General features: G+C 39.9%; 1 protein-coding gene across 2 annotated transcripts in view; it reads right to left on the bottom strand.

Moving 5' to 3' along the window:
- The window catches only part of FTO (FTO, alpha-ketoglutarate dependent dioxygenase), a 402,518-nt gene that overhangs the window by 223,589 nt on the left and 161,853 nt on the right, over positions 1 to 17,076 (bottom strand). For both annotated transcript variants that reach the window (XM_012806866.2, XM_023514740.1), the window contains exon 5: positions 1,294 to 1,373. In XM_012806866.2, the coding sequence (XP_012662320.1) occupies positions 1,294 to 1,373 (80 nt within the window). The remainder of the gene's footprint in view (positions 1 to 1,293; positions 1,374 to 17,076) is intronic.

Raw genomic sequence — 17,076 nt, 5'->3', positions numbered from 1 at the left:
TCCCTCCCTTCCTCCTTTTCTCCTTTCTCTCCTTTACTCCTCCCTCCCTCCCTCCCTTCCTCCTTTCCCTCCTTTTCTCCTTTCTCCCTTCCTCCTTTTCTTTCCTCTTTCTTCCCCTCCCTCCCTCCTAACAGACCTTCTTTCAGGCATCTAAGATAATTATTTCCGTCTTTATTTAAAATCTGTCTCTCCAACTAAAATGTAACTTCAACAGAGGCAGTGGACACAATGGTCATGCTAGTGGCTCTATCTCCCAGGCCTACCACGCGGGACACATAATTGACAGTCCAATATTTAAGTGAATGGGTGAACGGACATGAGAAGAAAGGGGGACAGAAAGGAAGAAATGCACAGTGGGCCTGCTGGCAACTTGGTTTCAATGGTTACTCACTCTGTCCTGCCACATAGCACATGCCAGGCCCCCTAGTAAAGCTCCTTAATTTCCAGCAGACACGCCGCTGCCTTGCAGACCCACACAGTCCCGAGGGTGAAGGCCCTGGGCCTGTGTCCCTGCTACTTTTCTGTATCACTTCTACCCAATTTCTCACACTTGTCCCCTGTGGGTCCATGAAAAGTCAAACTCTAAAGCAAAGCATGGATCACAGGCCCAGGTGGGAGGTCAATTTGCATCCTTCTCAGGATACTCCCCTGCTCTCGCGAACCCTTCTCCACCGAGCAATGAGACCCCAGGATGACTAACATGAGTTTTCTCACTTTTAAATTTTCCCCTCTGAACTAGTCTGAGCAGCTGACCATTAGCCATTACAAGGGGTAGGAGAAGGTAACAATAAAGTCTACGCCGTGAACACAGTGGGGAGCTCAGAAACTCCGCGGCACTTCTATAATTCTCCGTTCAATTTACGTTCACACGCCCAGAAGTCTAACCAAAAGTTAAAGGAAAAGCAAATTCCTGACCATCTGAATGCAGCCGCAGCTAACAGATGCACCAGCACACAAATCCAGCCCGTTCCCTTCCTCCCATTTCCTGTATTTTGATAGGTACATCTCCCTAAATAAACCTCTAACTATCGACACTTGCCAATGGCATTTTCCTTCTCCAAGAATCACAACCCCATGAAGCAAAATATGCTTAGCCCATGCTGTGAATACACTGTCTAAAACTGGATCCAACACAACCCAAAGCTAAAATAGCAAGTAAACAGAGCCCAAAGGCAAGTTGGATGGAAGCAATTTTCCTATCAAATGCTCTTCCAAAGCGCTATGATAAATCACTCGTGCAACCACGTCTGTCACATCCCATTAGGTGGGAGTCATGTTTTTATTTACACTTACCTCTGCCACTCGGTGGGTGGAGCTAAACCGAGGTTGTGAACCAGCCAGAACACAGTGTTGGTGGGTGGCATTGAGATCGTCTACGGGAAGAACACCAAAGATTTTAAAGAACACATTTATTAGTCAGTATAGACTACATGCTATTTAAAATACAAAGCAAACAGTAAATCCACCACTCAGGAAATGACAGCAGGCAAGGAGTTGACACTGCATAGTCATAAACATTCCCTTTTAGTAGAATCTCCCTCTCCCTCTTTCTCTCTCTCTGTATATACTCAATACCAATAATGAAAGATTAACACAAGTCACACTGAGCACCTCTTGTAACAGCAGAAGTCAAATGTGACTTGACTATTACAAATTTAATACAGTCTTTTCCTTTCTTAAAACATGTATGCCTTTTTGGCACCCTTTGTGTATAGGTACTGTATATACAAGGTCACACGACCATGACACTCTGAAGAATGAAAGGGCACCCTTTGAATAATTATTCTAGAACAACAGGTGTTAACCAGGACTATCCTCAGCAGGCAGAGAATCTGTTCATCCACTGTAATACTCATCCACTGACAAGTTTACTAATTAGGGGCTTCTTTCTGTCTCTCAGCCCATATCAACTCCCATCTTGTCTTTAGAATAACACAAAATTCTTTTATATCATTGAGAGTCAAACATCTTTAATCTGAAAAGCTCCATAATCACAGTATCAATTTTGCCCCCAACAATTTTCCAGGCAACAAACCAACCAGCTCAGCATGTTGCACGTCTGGCTCTCACAGCAGAATTCACGTCTCTGGATTTGCAACCAAGAAGGGAGTGGTGGTGAATTCATCAGCTGACTGTTGCTAAAAGCCACAAGCAATGGGAGGAAAAACCAGCGGCCAAGGTATTGTGTCTCTTATGAAATGAGGCCACAGTTAGGCAAAATCTGTGTCATCTCTGCTCAGGACATCACTTTCCCTGTTATAAAAAAGAGGGTTGTAATGTTCCCTAGCAATGATTTCCTCAACAGGCAACACAGGATTCTTACCAAGATCCTAAGAAAGGCAATGACACAAACTGAGAGCCAAAGGCCCCCAGGCCCCGGACACATTAGCAGAAACCTACAGTACTGCTCAGAATACAGAAAGGAAAAGCAAAATTCCGAGTGAGGGCCTTCTGCCTACGAATACTGAGAAGCAGCAGTGATAAGGTTCACCTTCCTGTCTTAAACAACTACAAGACAACCAAAAATAGTAATCAAAAGGTTTCTCACACTGGAAAACTAAGCAAGCTATGATCCCAGGGAGAAGAAAAATAAAATAGATGAGAGAGGCCTACAACGGCCCTAACTTACTCCGTGGAAACAGTTTCAAAGCCACACAGTAGGAAAGAGGAAGTCAGAACCCAGACGTCTCAGCGCCTTCCTTGCTGAGTTGAGGAGATAGAGATACAGTCTGGGAAGGCCCAGGCAGCAGGGACCTGACAGGCAGATTACTGGAACAGAAGGGACCAAGTGAGGTCACAGAAGGGCCCCCTCACATTTCAGGGTGAGCACTGATCTGTAGATGTGTGAATAAAATCTTCTCAAGGGCCAGAGAGGGAAGCCCCAAAAAGCAGCAAGCTGAACAAATCTCAGACCCCCCACAGGGCCATGAATACTTCATGTTCCCAGCAAGAAAAATGGCTCCTACAACATGAGATATGAGGTGATCCTTAGAAATCCTTAGCAGTAGGATTAAGTAGGAGTCCTAGATTACAGGTTGTTCTCTATCTTTCAAGTAAAGCTTAAACCAAGCCTCGAAAAGATATAATTTAGTCTTAGCAATTTATTCATTCGTTAGAAAGGCAACAGTATTTTGAGAAGTACAACAAAATCCCACACCCAACAAATACAGTGTGCGATACCCAGCATCCACCCAGAAATCCACCCAGAAAATAACAGAGAAAAGAAATGAGAGTGACCCCCCCACTCTCCACATACACACATATATACACATACATGTGTGAGATATATATATATATCGTTCTTTCCTTCTAAATATATATATCTTTCCTTTTACATACAGTAGAACCTCCATAGTTGACCACCTCCTATAATGACCAGCTCTTTAAGCTGACCTAATGTTCACAGACATGGACCACATGTATGTACCAGTACAGCAGGCCTAGCTCCTTGTGTTGACCACCTCTGTATACTGACCAGTTTTTCACAGTGCCTTGAGCGGTCAACTTACAGAGATTCTACTCTATTTAAAACAAAGCTTTTAAAAATTAAATATGTAGTGTTTGAAACAGAAAATCATATTGACTGAGATTAACGTCAATTTGACACCGAAAAAGACTACTGATCTCTTACGTAGAACTTGTAATAAAAAGAAACTATCCAAAATAAAGTGACCAGAGGAAAAAGACTATAAAAATATGAAAGAGTGTCAATGACACAATTTAACAAAAACATAATTTGAATCAAAAAGACAGGAGAGTAATAAAAAGAAATTAGACATTCTTGTAGAAACACTGGCCCAAACGTTCCAAATTTCATGAAAACTACAAACTCAGAGATCCAATAAGCTCAATGAATTCCAATGAAAAAAATAAATAAGACCAACTAATGCACATCACCATAAAGATTCTAAAAATCAATGATAAAGAGAAAATGAAAAAAAGCCATATTAAATATAGAAGGGCAAAAGGGGAGAGGGAGGGGAGGGAAGGGGGGATGGTGGGTGGAGGGAGGGTGATCAGTGGGGGAAAAAATACGGAGGCACAGAGATTAGAATGACAGCAGGCTTCTCATCAGAAGCTACACACCTCAGAACAACTGAGTGACATAGTCAAAATACTTAAAGGAAATAACTGTCAACCGAGAGTCTTATACTCAGGGAAAACCATTCCAAAATAAAAATGAAATTAAGACTTTTCAGAAAAAAGCTGGAAGAATTTATATTCCGTAGACTTTTTAATTTTTTTTTTTTTTTTTTTTTTAAACAGAGCCTCAAGCTTTCCCCCTGGGTAGAGTGCTGTGTGGAGTCACAGCTCACAGCAACCTCCAACTCCTGGGCTCAAGCGAGTCTCCTGCCTCCGCCTCCCAAGTAGCTGGGACCACAGGCGCCCGCCACAACGCCCGGCTATTTTTTGGTTGCAGCCGTCATTGTTGTTTGGTGGGCCCAGGCTGGATTCAAACCGCCAGCTCAGATATATGTGACTGGTGCCTTAGCCGTTTAAGCCACAGGCACCGAGCCTATATTCAGTAGACTTACAGAAATATAAATTCTATATTAACTGCTATAAACACTGTTACAAAATTCTCCAGGCCAGATAAAAATGTCAGAAGGTGTTTGGCTCTGCCCAAAGGAATAAAAAAACCATGAAAAGATAATTGGCTGTTTAAAGTCAAACAAACAAACAAACAAAAAACCAATGCATTGTGAGGTTTATAACGTATGTATGTCATATAAAATGCATGACAATAGCACAAAGGAGAGAAGGAATGAAGGAAAAGTGATATAATATTTGAAGTTTCATTGTGATATGTTAAAGATGGGTACTGTAAGCCCAAGAGCAACGATTCTCAGTCAGATGTAATTTGCCATCACCCACTCTGGAGAGAAAGGTTTGAAACAAAGAATGACAATTTACCATAGTTGAAACCGAGGAATAGAAACATCTATGGGAACCAGCACCAGGGCAGAAAAATCTGAGCTGTAATTAACAAACCACTGGAGACCCAATGTGGACAAGATGGAGAATCCAGGAGAATCCAGCCTTTGGGGTCCTCACACTTTCATAAGTTTTATCTATAGGAATTGGAGCAGCTTTACATGCTGAAGATCCAAGAAAAAGTTCATAATTCCAGGAGTAAAGAAAAAATATCCATTTTTTGACATAACAGAATACTATTCTTTGTAACAAGGCTTGGCCCTCAAGAGAAGAGATTTTTACCAGAACCTAACCTACTGAGGTTTATCAAAGCCCAGCTGAGCTGGGAGAGGAAAAATTACCTGATTACAGCCAGCTCTAGCCTTTCACCAGGAAGAACAGAAATATCCAACTGCAGATCCTTCCAGGCTTCCAAAAAGGAGAAGGAAAATATGTAACTCTAGTCCCTGCTAGTCATCCTATCCCGACTAAAAATGGAAAAAAAAAAATATACTGGGAAGCATTTATGAAGTTCACAGTTCAGGGGCACAGACTGAAACACCAGGACCTAATCATGAGCTTGTATAATAGAATGCTTCCTTCCCGACACACCTCACCAACACATTACTAAAGAGCCGTTTACTCTAATTCCTTTTACCCAATACACCATGTCTGCCTACCAAGAAACAAGGACAAGGCATTCTAAATAGCAAAACCATAGTTGTAAAAAACTGATCAAAAATCAAAATAAGTCAGATACGGCAGAAATGTTAGCATTATCAGAACCTAATGTTTTTTAATTTATAATTACTTTTACTACAGGCGCTAAAGGACAAAGTAGACCACACGTAAGAACAGACAGGTAACAGAAGAGGGATGGAAACCCTAAGAAAGAATCAAAAAGAAATGCCTGAGATCTAAAGCCTGTAGCAAAATGAACAATGCCTTTTATGGGCTCATTAGCAAATTGGGCAGGGGAGAAGAAAGGTTTCCAAGCCTGAGGATATGTTAACAGAAACTTCCCAAACTGGAAATTAAAGAGAGAAAAAAAAAAGAATATGCAAGAACTCTGAGACAACTACAAAAAGTAGAATATATATATGTTGGGACTAACCGAAGGATTAGACAGAAAGGGACAGAAGAACATTAGAAGCAACACAACTGAGAATTTTCATAAAGTAACGTCAGACACCAAACCGGAGATCTGAGAAGCTCAGAGAAAACACCTGCACGCTAGTATAAAATATTCAAAGTTCAGGAAGTCAAACATAAAGAAAAAAAAATGCCAGAGAAACTAGAAGTGAACGAAAGTTTATGTATAGGAGAAAAAAGAAAATAACATTTCCTGTGACTTCTCACGCACCATGCAAGTAAGAAGAAAGTAAAACGAAATCTTTAAGGTCTTGCGAGGAAAGTAAAGAACAATATCTCTCAGGAACACAGGTGTAAAAACCCTCAGGAAAACATCAGAAAATTGAATTCAACAATGTGTAAAAAGAGTCATATACCATAACCAAGTGAGATTTACGCCAGATGAAGATGTATAGCAAAACCATTTGACAGAATGCAATACTCATTGCTGATAAAAACTTTAGAAATAGAAAAGGACCTACCCAAAAGATAAAAAATGTCTTAAAAAACCCACAGTTAACATCATAGTCAGTGGTGCAAAACCAGAGGCTTCCCACTAAGAGTAGAAATAAAACAAGGCTGTCTTCTCTCACCACTACTTCTCAACATCATAGTGAAAATCCGTAAGAGATGGACATAAAAGATACATAACTTAAGGAGAAAAAAATTAAAATGTCTTTGTTCACAGATGACGATTCTCTATGAGGAAAATTGCAAAGAACTGTCTGAAAACATCTCCTGCAACTAATAAGCATTTACAGCAAGGTTGGAGAATGCATGACGAATGTACCAAGCTGATCGCTTTCCCAGCAATGAACAAATGGACAATGAAATTAAAAACACAATGCCATTTACATTAGCAGCTCCAAAAATGAAAATTACTTAGGGATAAATCTAACAAAATAAGAGAAAAATTATAAAATCCTGATGAAAGAAATTAAAGAACTAAATAAATGAGGATATTCCATATTCATGGATAGTAAGGGTCTAGGGTCTTGATCTATAAATTCAATGCAATCCATATCAAAATCCCAGCAAGTTATTTTATAGATATCAACAAACTGATTCTAAAGTTTAAATGGGCTGGGCATGGCGGCTCATGCCTGTAATCCCAGCACTCTGGGAGGCTGAGGCAGGTAGATTGCCTGCGCTCACAGGTTTGAGACCAGTGAGCAAAAGCCAGACCCCATCTCTAAAAAGAGCCAGGTGTTGTGGCAGGCGCCTGTCATCCCAGCTACTCAGGAGGTGCCTGTAGTCCCAGCTACTCAAGAGAATCAATCGCTTGAGCCCAGGAGTTTGAGGTTGCTGTGAGCTATGACGCCATGGCACTCTACCTAGGGTGACAAAGTGGAACTCGGTCTCAAAAAATAAATAAATAAATAAAAATAAAGTTTAAAAGGTGAAGCAGAAGATCCAGAACAGTCAATGCAGTGTCAAAGGACAAAAGCAAGGTTAAAGGACTGATGCCATCTAATTTGAAGACTTACTATGTGTCTAAAGCTGCACAATTAAGATGTGTGCTACTGGTATGAGGCTAGACAAAAGAGATCAATGAAATGGAACAGGAAGCCCCCAAACAGACCCCGGTAAATATAAATTGATATTTGTCAAAGGAGCAAAGGCAACACAGAGAACAAAGGTGACGTCTTCACCAGTGGAGGTCAAAGACATCCACATCCAAAACAATGTATTAGACACAGATCTTATACCTTTCACAAACATTAACTCAAAATAGATCATAGGCTTAATGAGCTACGTAAAACAGATCAAAAACTATGAAGCTCCTTAAAATAGTAAAAAAGCTGGATGAACCTGGATTATGAGGGTGATTTTTTTAGATACAACACCATAGACATAATCTATAGAATAAGTGAAAAGCTAGATTTCATTTAAATTAAAAACTTTTCTTCTGGAAAGGCACTGTCAATGTAAAAAGACAAGCCACAGACTGGGAGAAAATATCTCCAAAGACACATCTTACAAAGGACTATTATACAAAATACATGGAGAACTCTTAAAACTCAACAAAAAGAAAACTAACAACCCAATTTAAGAATGGGTGAAAGGGGCGGCACCTGTGGCTCAGTGAGTAGCGCAGCAGCCCCATGTACCAAGGCTGGTGGGTTCAAACCCAGCCCTGGCCAAAAATATGTATATATACTTGTGTGTATGTATATGTATGTATCTCAACTGTAAAGCGTTCAGAAAATTTTTAAGACTACGTAGTTCATCATCTTGAGGCCAATAAAATACACAGTTATATAAGTATATTAATTTATTTCCCTAGGTTGTTCTCCTAGCAAAGAAAAACCCTTATGTGTGTCACTTAATTTAATAGGAAGAGCAACTACTAAGCACCCAGCACTATTCTATGCACGGTGACCAAAGTCTCTGTTCTCATGGAAGTTATGTTATGGTGGAGAAGACACAGGTAATACACAAACAAGGACTCCAGATGTGACATTCTATGGAGGAAATATAGTAGGATAATTTAACAAGCTTAAAAATTATTGGGGGTACAAGGAGATAGCACACCACTTTATATACAACATTCATCGCTGACACTCAAACTGAGAGCTGAGTAATAACACGCCAGCAATGCCAAGGTCTGGGGTGAGAAAATTCCAAGCAGAGCAGATAGCTAGGGCAAAGGCACTGAAGTGGAAATCAGCTTGATGCACTTGAGAAAAAAGAAAGGCCAGGGTGACCTGTGGACGGGCAAGGTGAGAGTAGCCGGAGGCAAGTTGGACAGATTATCGAGGTCTCTGCTGTTCATGGTGAAGATCTGGGGTTTATTCTAAGTAATCAAATCCTTACAAAACTTCAAGCAGGAAAATACTGACCTAACTTTCCACAGACCATTCTGGCAGCTGTAGAGGAAAGAGAAAGAACTACAGGGAAATACGAGTTGGAGCAGGAAGACCCCTCAGGAAGCTGTTGCTAGTAGGTCACACAGAAGTTGACAGTGACAGGGACTACAGAGACAGCAGAGGAGATGATGGGCAGATACCAGACTCAGAGTGTTCTGGGGAAAGAGAACTGGAGGCCAATGGCCTAGATCAGTGAAGTCGGGGGACGAGTGAAATCAAGAGCCACTCCCGGGTTTTCACAGGAACAAGGACGGAGGTAAGTGACAAGGCATTAGGATACTGTAGGCACTACTACAAAATGTAATTAGAGGTGAGGATCAATGTACAGGGATACATTTGTAATTTTAACTGTAAATATAAATACAACAAAATAGGAGATCAAAGCAAAGACTTGGGCTCAGGAGTGTGGCATTAAGTCCTGATGAAGAAGGTCGAATGACCATTCTCTCTCTCAGTTTGTCACCTCTGAGGACATTTCTGGTTCATCCTGACTATTTTGCCTAAGGGGGTTTCAGAGTCAAGCAAAAAACATAAAAACCAGGGATGCAGGAGGTTCGCAGGCTAGGTTTTCATAACAGACTGAAACAATTTCTAGGAAACACATAAATGCCAAACTCATTTAAGCAAATACTCCTTTGCTATTAATACGAATCCACATACATCACGGGGGGTGGGGGGGAAATCATCTTAATGAACCTACGTGTTACGTGCTTTTGTTCCACTGAGGGACATTTAACACAATGCAGGTCAAGTGGCAGACACAACATTAAAAGTTATATTTTGAGGCTCGTACCTTTATGTAAATCCTTGGCAATGCTCTAATCAAACAGCTCTTTCGAAATTGCTTCCAACTGTCTCTAATCCTTTGCCTTTCAAAAAGAAACTTGTCATTTTCATTTAAGAGCTTCTGATTTATCTAAAACTCTACGTCCATAAAGGTGACTCGAGCTTCATGGATTATACATCTCAAATGATACAGCAAAGACATTCCCAGCTTTAAAAGACTACTACTAATACTTTTTAGAAATAAAACATTAAAAAGTGTCAATTTCCCAGTGCTGTCTCACAATGCAGCTAAAAAGAGATTGACCCTATATCCGACTGGAATCGGAGTTTGGGGATTATTCAACAAAACAGAAAAGAAGCTCTCACTCTTTGCTGGCTAAATGCTGCCTGCCGTGGCAGTGGATGAAGAGAGATCTGAACATTAATTACAGCATGAAATTTCCACTCATATGCAAAGGACTGCAGATGCCAAGGTAGGATTCATGCTATGGTGGCAACTCATGGTCAGGACTTCCCTCTTTTTAACACTGAAAGTCCAATGTCCTGAGACGTCTTCCCCTAAAGAAAAACCAGGACAGTTGGTCGCTCTAAGTTTGCTCCAACCCTTACTTCTTCACTTTCATTGTCCAGTGTGTTACCAGGGCTATTTCACCCAAATTTAAACAATCAGGAGCTTTGCTGAAGGCACTCTTGAGGTAAATAAGCCCAATACTAAAATCCAATCTTCTCAGCTTCATGCAATCACTGAAGCTTTTCATTCTTACTCACCTGTCCAGTCTCATCTCTCAATCTTAATATTTATGACCTTATTTTTCCTAGATATGAGGACATCCATGACTGGGAACATTTTCAGATGGAATAGCCAATGAAAGGGGGAGGGGAAAGCTTCTGGGCCTGATGTCAGGATGGAGACAGGCCTGCCCCATTCCTAGATTCTCAACGAGACAGTCGACGGAAGACAAAATTAGATCAAAACCTCTTTTAGTACTAAATAGAAATACAAGGAAGAATGCTGAATATATTAATAGTACAGATGGAATTAAAGAAGGGCAGAGAAAGCAAACAAATGATCGTCTCCCTGAAAGCACAGTGTCCTGCATCAGTCAGATCCTGAACGAAGCACTCCCCTCGTTCAGACAGTGGGGAGCAGGAGAGCAAGGCAGAAGCTATGGGGCACCTGGGGGAGGGCTCTTGCCTCTGGGGGGCAGTACACGCCCACCTGCGACAGTCACCATGCTGGACATCAGGTCCTTGTACATGTGTGTACACACATACATACACACACACACACACACACACACCACGTTTCCTTATTCATCCATCTGTCAACCTTTAGATCGTTTCCAAATCTTGGCAATTCTGAGTAATGCTGCAATGAACATAGAAATACGGGTACCTCTTCAAGACGCTGATTTCCTTTCTCTATATACCCCAAAGGGAAGTTGCTGGATCACAAGAAAACTCTGTTGGAGAAACCTCCATGCAGTTTTCCCTCACGGCTGCAGCAGTTGACACTCCCACTGACAGTGCACAAGGCTTCCCTTTTCTCAGGGTCTCTGCCCACGCTTGTCACCTATTGTCTTTTTGATAACAGCTGTTCTAACACGTGTGAGGTGACACCTCACCGTGGTTTGATTTGCATCCTATGATGATGAGTGATGCTGAACACAATTTCACGTCCCTGCTACCCACGTGGAGATCTTCTTTCCAGACGTGTACATTCAAGTCCTTTGTCTATTTTAATATCAGGTTCTGTGTTAACTGGCTCTGGAGTGTCCCGGGTTCCTTATATGTATATTTCCTTAAAGATCTGAACTCTTCACCAGACTCACAGCTTGCAAAGATTCTCTCCCATTCTGTAGGTTGTCTCTTCTCTCTGCTGATGTTTCCTTGGCTCTGCAGAAGCTCTGTAGTTTGATGCAATCCTGTGTGTCTATTTTTGCTCTTATTGGTTGCGCTTTTGGGGGCATATCCAAAAAATCCTGGCCCTGCCCATTGTGAAAAAGATTTTTACCTGTTTTCTTCTAGTAATTTTACTATTTGGGGTTTTATGTTTGTCTTTCCTCCATCGTGAGCTGATTTTTACACACAGTGTAAGGTAAGAGTCTAACCTCATTCTTCTGCATGTGATACTGTTTCTCAACACCATTTATTATTAAAGAAACTATCCTATCCCCAAAATATGTTTGGCACCTTGTCAAAGACCAGTAGATTGTAAATGTGTTGATTGCTAGGTTTCTTTCTCTAGACCAGGGGTCCTCAAACTTTTTAAACAGGGGGCCAGTTCACTGTCCCTCAGACCGTTGGAGGGCCAGACTGCAGGCCCTGGGACGAGTTGGCTGCCAAGCAGGACAGGCAGCTGCGGCAAAACACCCGGCGGGCTGGATAAATGTCCTAGGCAGGCCACATGTGGCGCACAGGCCGTAGTTTGAGGACATCTGCTCTAGACCTTTAGTCTATATGTCTACTTTAATTACTACAGCCTTACAATTATTTTCAGCTAGTGCAGGGCCCCAGCTCTGTTTTTATTGCCCAAGACTGCTTTGGCTATTTGGGACCTTTGGTGGTTTTGCATGAATTTCAACATCATTTCTTTCTATATCTATGACAAATGCCATTGGAGTTTTGATAGGGATTTTACTGAATCTATACAGCATTTTGGGAAACATAAGTATCTTGACAATTTCGATTCTTCCAATCCATGAAAAAGTCTACATGTTATTTGTTTTCAGTTTGGTCCATCAATGTTTTAGAGTTTTCAATGTTCAGTTATTTCACCTCCTTGGTTAAATTTAGTCTTAGTAGTTTCTTATACTCTTGTAAACAGGACTGTTGATTTATTTTTCAGATTGTTCAGTGTTACTGTGTAGAAATGAAACTGATTATGTCGATTTTGTATCCTACAACTTAACTAAAGTTGCTTATTCTAAGACTTTTGGTAGATCTTTAGGGTTGTCAGTAGACAACATGATGTCACCTGCAAATAGGTTTCCTTCTGTCTTTCCAGTCTGGATGCCTGTGACTTCTTTACCTGCCCAACTGCTCTGCCTAGAACTCCCAGTACTAGGTTGAATAGAAGTGGCAAAATCAAGTATTTCTGTGTTGTTCCTGATCTGACGGGGAAAGCTTTTCATTGTTGGGGATTAGTCTGACTGTGGGCTTCTCATATATGGCCTATTTCATGTGGAGATATCTCCTTTCTATATCTAATTTGCTGAGGGTTTTTATCATGAAGGACACTAAATTTGGTGAAATGCTTTTTTCTACATCAATTTGTGGTGATCGTATGATTTTTATCTTTCATTCTGTTAATGTGGTGCAAAACATTTATTGTTTTCCATAGGTTGAACTATCCTTGGATCTCAGGGACACATCCCTCTAGATCATAGTATACGATGCCTTTCCCATTTTACTGAATATGGTTTGCTTGTATTTTGTTGAAGATTTTCTTGTCTGTGTTCATCAAGAACAGTGAGATGGTAATTCTCTTTTCTTGTAGTGTCCTTCTCTGCTTTGGTACCAGGGTAATGATACCCTCATTGAATGGGTTCAGAAGTGTTCCTTCCTCTTCAATGTATCAGAAGCGTTTGGGAAGTACTGGCATTCATTCTTTTAAATGTTTAGTGGAATTTACCAGGGAAGCCATCAAGTCCTGAGGTTTTCTTTCCTGAGAGGTTTTGATTACTGATTCAATATCATTATTCATCAGGGTCATTTCAGATTTTCTATTTTATCATGATTCACTTGTTATAGGTTGTATGTGTCTACAATTTTATTCATTTCTTCTGGGTTATACAATTTATTGGTGTCTAAAGTCTAGTCTCTTAAGATCCTTTGTATTCCTGTGGTGGCAGATGCAATGTCTTTGCTTCCCTTTACAATCTTATTTTAGTCTTTTTTCTTTGGCTAGCCTAGGGTTTGTCAATTTCGTTTATCTCTTAAAAAAAAAAAAAACCAAAATCTAGCCCAATGCAATGGTTGGTACCCACCTCCAATTCTAGCTACTCAGGAGACTGAGACAAGAGGATCACTTAAGCCCAGGAGTTCAAGACCAGCCTGGACAACATAGCAAGATCTCATCTCTATTAAAAAAAAAAAAAAGATATATCTTAGTTTCATTTACATTTTCTGCTGTCTTTCTAGTTTCTGCTTAATTTATTCCTGCTCTGATTTTTATTATTTGTTTCCTTCTGCTAACATTTGGCTTATCTGTTATACTTGTTGTAGCTCCTTAAAGTATATGATTAGGTTACTTATTTGAGATAGTTCTTTTTTCTTAATTAGGCAATTATTGCTATAAACTTCCCCTGTATAATACTTTTCTGGCATCTCATACGTTTTGGATATTCTGTTTCCATTTTTGTTTGTCTCAAATTTTTTTTTCTCTTTTTATAAATTGATTTTCAGAAGTGAATTTTTAAATTACTACATATTTGTGAATTTTAATCCTCTTAAATTCGTTAATACTTGTTCTTTGCCCTCACATATGATCAATATTTGAGACTGTTCCATGTACACTTGAAAGAAAGTGTTCTCTTCACTGTAGAATGAATGTTCTGTGTACGTCTGTTACATCCATTTGGTCTAGAGAATTGTTCAAGTCTACTATTTCCTTATTGCTTTTCTCATCTATCCATTGTTGAATATGGGGCACTTAACTCCCCCACTATTATTGTATTACTATTTTCTCCTTCAGTTCTGTTAACATTTGCTTATTTATTTAGGTGCTCTAAAATTGGGCATAGGGGGTCTGTTCCAGAACCTCCCACACTGTCCAAATCCACACACATTCAAGTCCCACAGCTGGCCTTGCAGAATCTGCATATATGAAAAGTAGGCCCTCCACATATATGGGTTTTTCTTCTTGCTAATACTATATTTTTAATCCATATTTGTTTGAAAAAAACTCCACGTATACATGTGCCCACATAGTTCAAACCCATATTGCTCATTACACCTTTTTTATATCATATGACAGTTTGGGACTTAAATTCTATCCTATCTGATATAAATGTAGCTACCTCTCCTCTCTGTTACCATTTGCATGAAATGTCTTTCTTAAACACTTCATTTTAAGTCTATGTGTGTCATTATCTAAAGTAAGTATTTCATAGGCAGCACTCAGTTTGATTTTCTTAAAGAATCCATTTAGTCACTCTATGTCTTTTGATCGGAATTTAATCCATTTATATTTAAAGTAATTATTGGTAGGTAAATACTTACTATTGCCATTTGAGTCATAGTTTTCCAATTGTTTTATAATTTCATTGTTCCTCTGTTCTTCTCTTGCTGCTGTCTTCCTTAATAGTTTGGGGGGTTTTTGCAGTTTTGGGCCGGGGCTGGGTTTAAACCCACCACTTCCAGTATGTGGGGCCAGCGCCCTACTCTTTTGAGCCACAGGCACCACCCCTTCCTTAATAGTTTGGTAATTTTTGTAGTGCTATGCTTTGATTCCCTTGTTTTTACTTCTTGGATATCTACTTTGTTTTTTTCTGTGGTTACCATGAGAAATACATAAAACATAAGTAACAGTCTATTTTCTGCTAATAACTTAACTTTGACTACCTTAACAACTTAACTCTGCATATTAACTTCTCCTCTCATGTTTATATGTTATTGATGTCGCAATGTAAATCTTTTATACGTATCCATTAAAAATTACTGTAGTAATAGTTACCTTTAATGTTTTTGACTTTTAGCTTTTGTATGAGTGTTAACAGAGATAACACACCGCAAGTACAGTATTAGAATATTGTTCCTTTGAGCGTATTTTTACCTTACAGGGAGTTTTATGGTTTAATATGTTTTTATGTTGTTACTTAGTGTTTTTACATTTTAACTTGAAGAATTCTGTTTAGCAATTCTTATAGGCAGGTCTAGTGATAATGAACTCTCATGGCTTTTATTTGGGAAAAAGCTCTCCTTTATTTCTGAAGGACAACCTTGCCAGGTAGGGTTTTCTTGGTTGACAGAGTTTGGGGGGGTTTTTCCTTTTGATATTTTAAACTTCCTATTCTTTCCTGGCCTATACATTTCTGCTGAGAAATCCACTGATAGTCTTAGGGGTTGCCTTATATGTGATAATCCACTTTTCTCTTACTGCTTTCAAAATTATCTGTCTTTGATTTTAGAGACTTCTGCTATAATGTGTCTTGGTGAATATATTAATATCTTTCTGATTAATCTATGTGGAGTTCTTTGGCCTTCAAGGAATTGAATTCATTTCCCTTTCAGACCTGGGACTTGCTCTGTCATTGTTCCTTCAAATAAGCTTTCTGCCTCTTTTTCTCTCTCTGCTCCTTTTGTCATTCCCATAATATTTTATCTTATCTTATTTTTTATAGCCTTGCCAAATCAAGGCCTCAAAATCTAAAGGCAAAACATTTATGCAATCTGAAGAAAAATTTTAATTTGTTTGATGACGTCCCTTTCTGTTCTTGTTACTTGGGGCAATTTCATGTGCTTATGCACACTGATTCCTTCCTCTGTCTTAGTCTGCTATTGAAGCCCTCTATGGAATTTTTCAGTTCATTCATGGTATTGTTCAGCTACAAAATTTTTATTTTTTAAAAAATGATTCTCTTTGTTGAACTCAATGTGGTCATATATTGTTTTCCTGATTTAGTTTAGCTGTCTATCTGTGATGTCTTATAGCTTATTGAGCTTTAGGTGATTACAGATTTCCATTTCTTTAGGGTCAATTACTAGAGTTTTATTTATTTTGGTTATGTTTCCCTGATTTTTAGTGATTTTTGTGGCTGTGTGTTGGTTTTTACATATCTCGAAATGAAGGAATCTCTTCCAATTTTTACATACGGCTTTAGGAGGGAAATCTCTTTTTCAGCCCATATAGAGTTTATGGGTGGGTCGCTTGCCAGAATCCAAAGACTGGCTTGCTGTTAGAATCCTCAGATGGGGTGGCCTGGTACTTAGATAAACAGGAAAGCAAGCCTAAGACCTGAGTCCACTGGGGTAGGCTTGTAACCTGGGTCTGCTTGGGTAAGTCTGGAGCTACGGTCCACCTTGGTAGGCCTACTCCATAGAGCTACAAAGGTAGGCCTGGAATATTGGTCTGTGGGTAGGAGCATGGGTCCTAGGTTCACTGGGGTAGATCTGGCAACTGGGCACATGGGGGTGAACCTGGGCTAGCATAAGCCTGAAACCTAAGTCTGCAGTGGCAAATCTGAAGCCTGATTCCATATGTGCCAACTCAGCATCAGGGTCTACTGGGAAGACTTGGACCCTGGATTCACCAAAGACCTAAGTCCTGGGTCGACACATGTGGCTCAAGTGGCTAAGGCACCAGCCACATACACCTAAGGTGGCAGGTTCGAATCCAGCCCAGGCCCGCCAAACAACAATGACAGCTGCAACC

Source organism: Otolemur garnettii, unplaced genomic scaffold (genome assembly GCF_000181295.1).
Source record: "Otolemur garnettii isolate 467f Iridium unplaced genomic scaffold, OtoGar3 scaffold00058, whole genome shotgun sequence".
Classification (NCBI taxonomy): Eukaryota; Metazoa; Chordata; class Mammalia; order Primates; family Galagidae; genus Otolemur; species Otolemur garnettii.
This window is presented reverse-complemented; position numbering and strand designations above follow the sequence as displayed.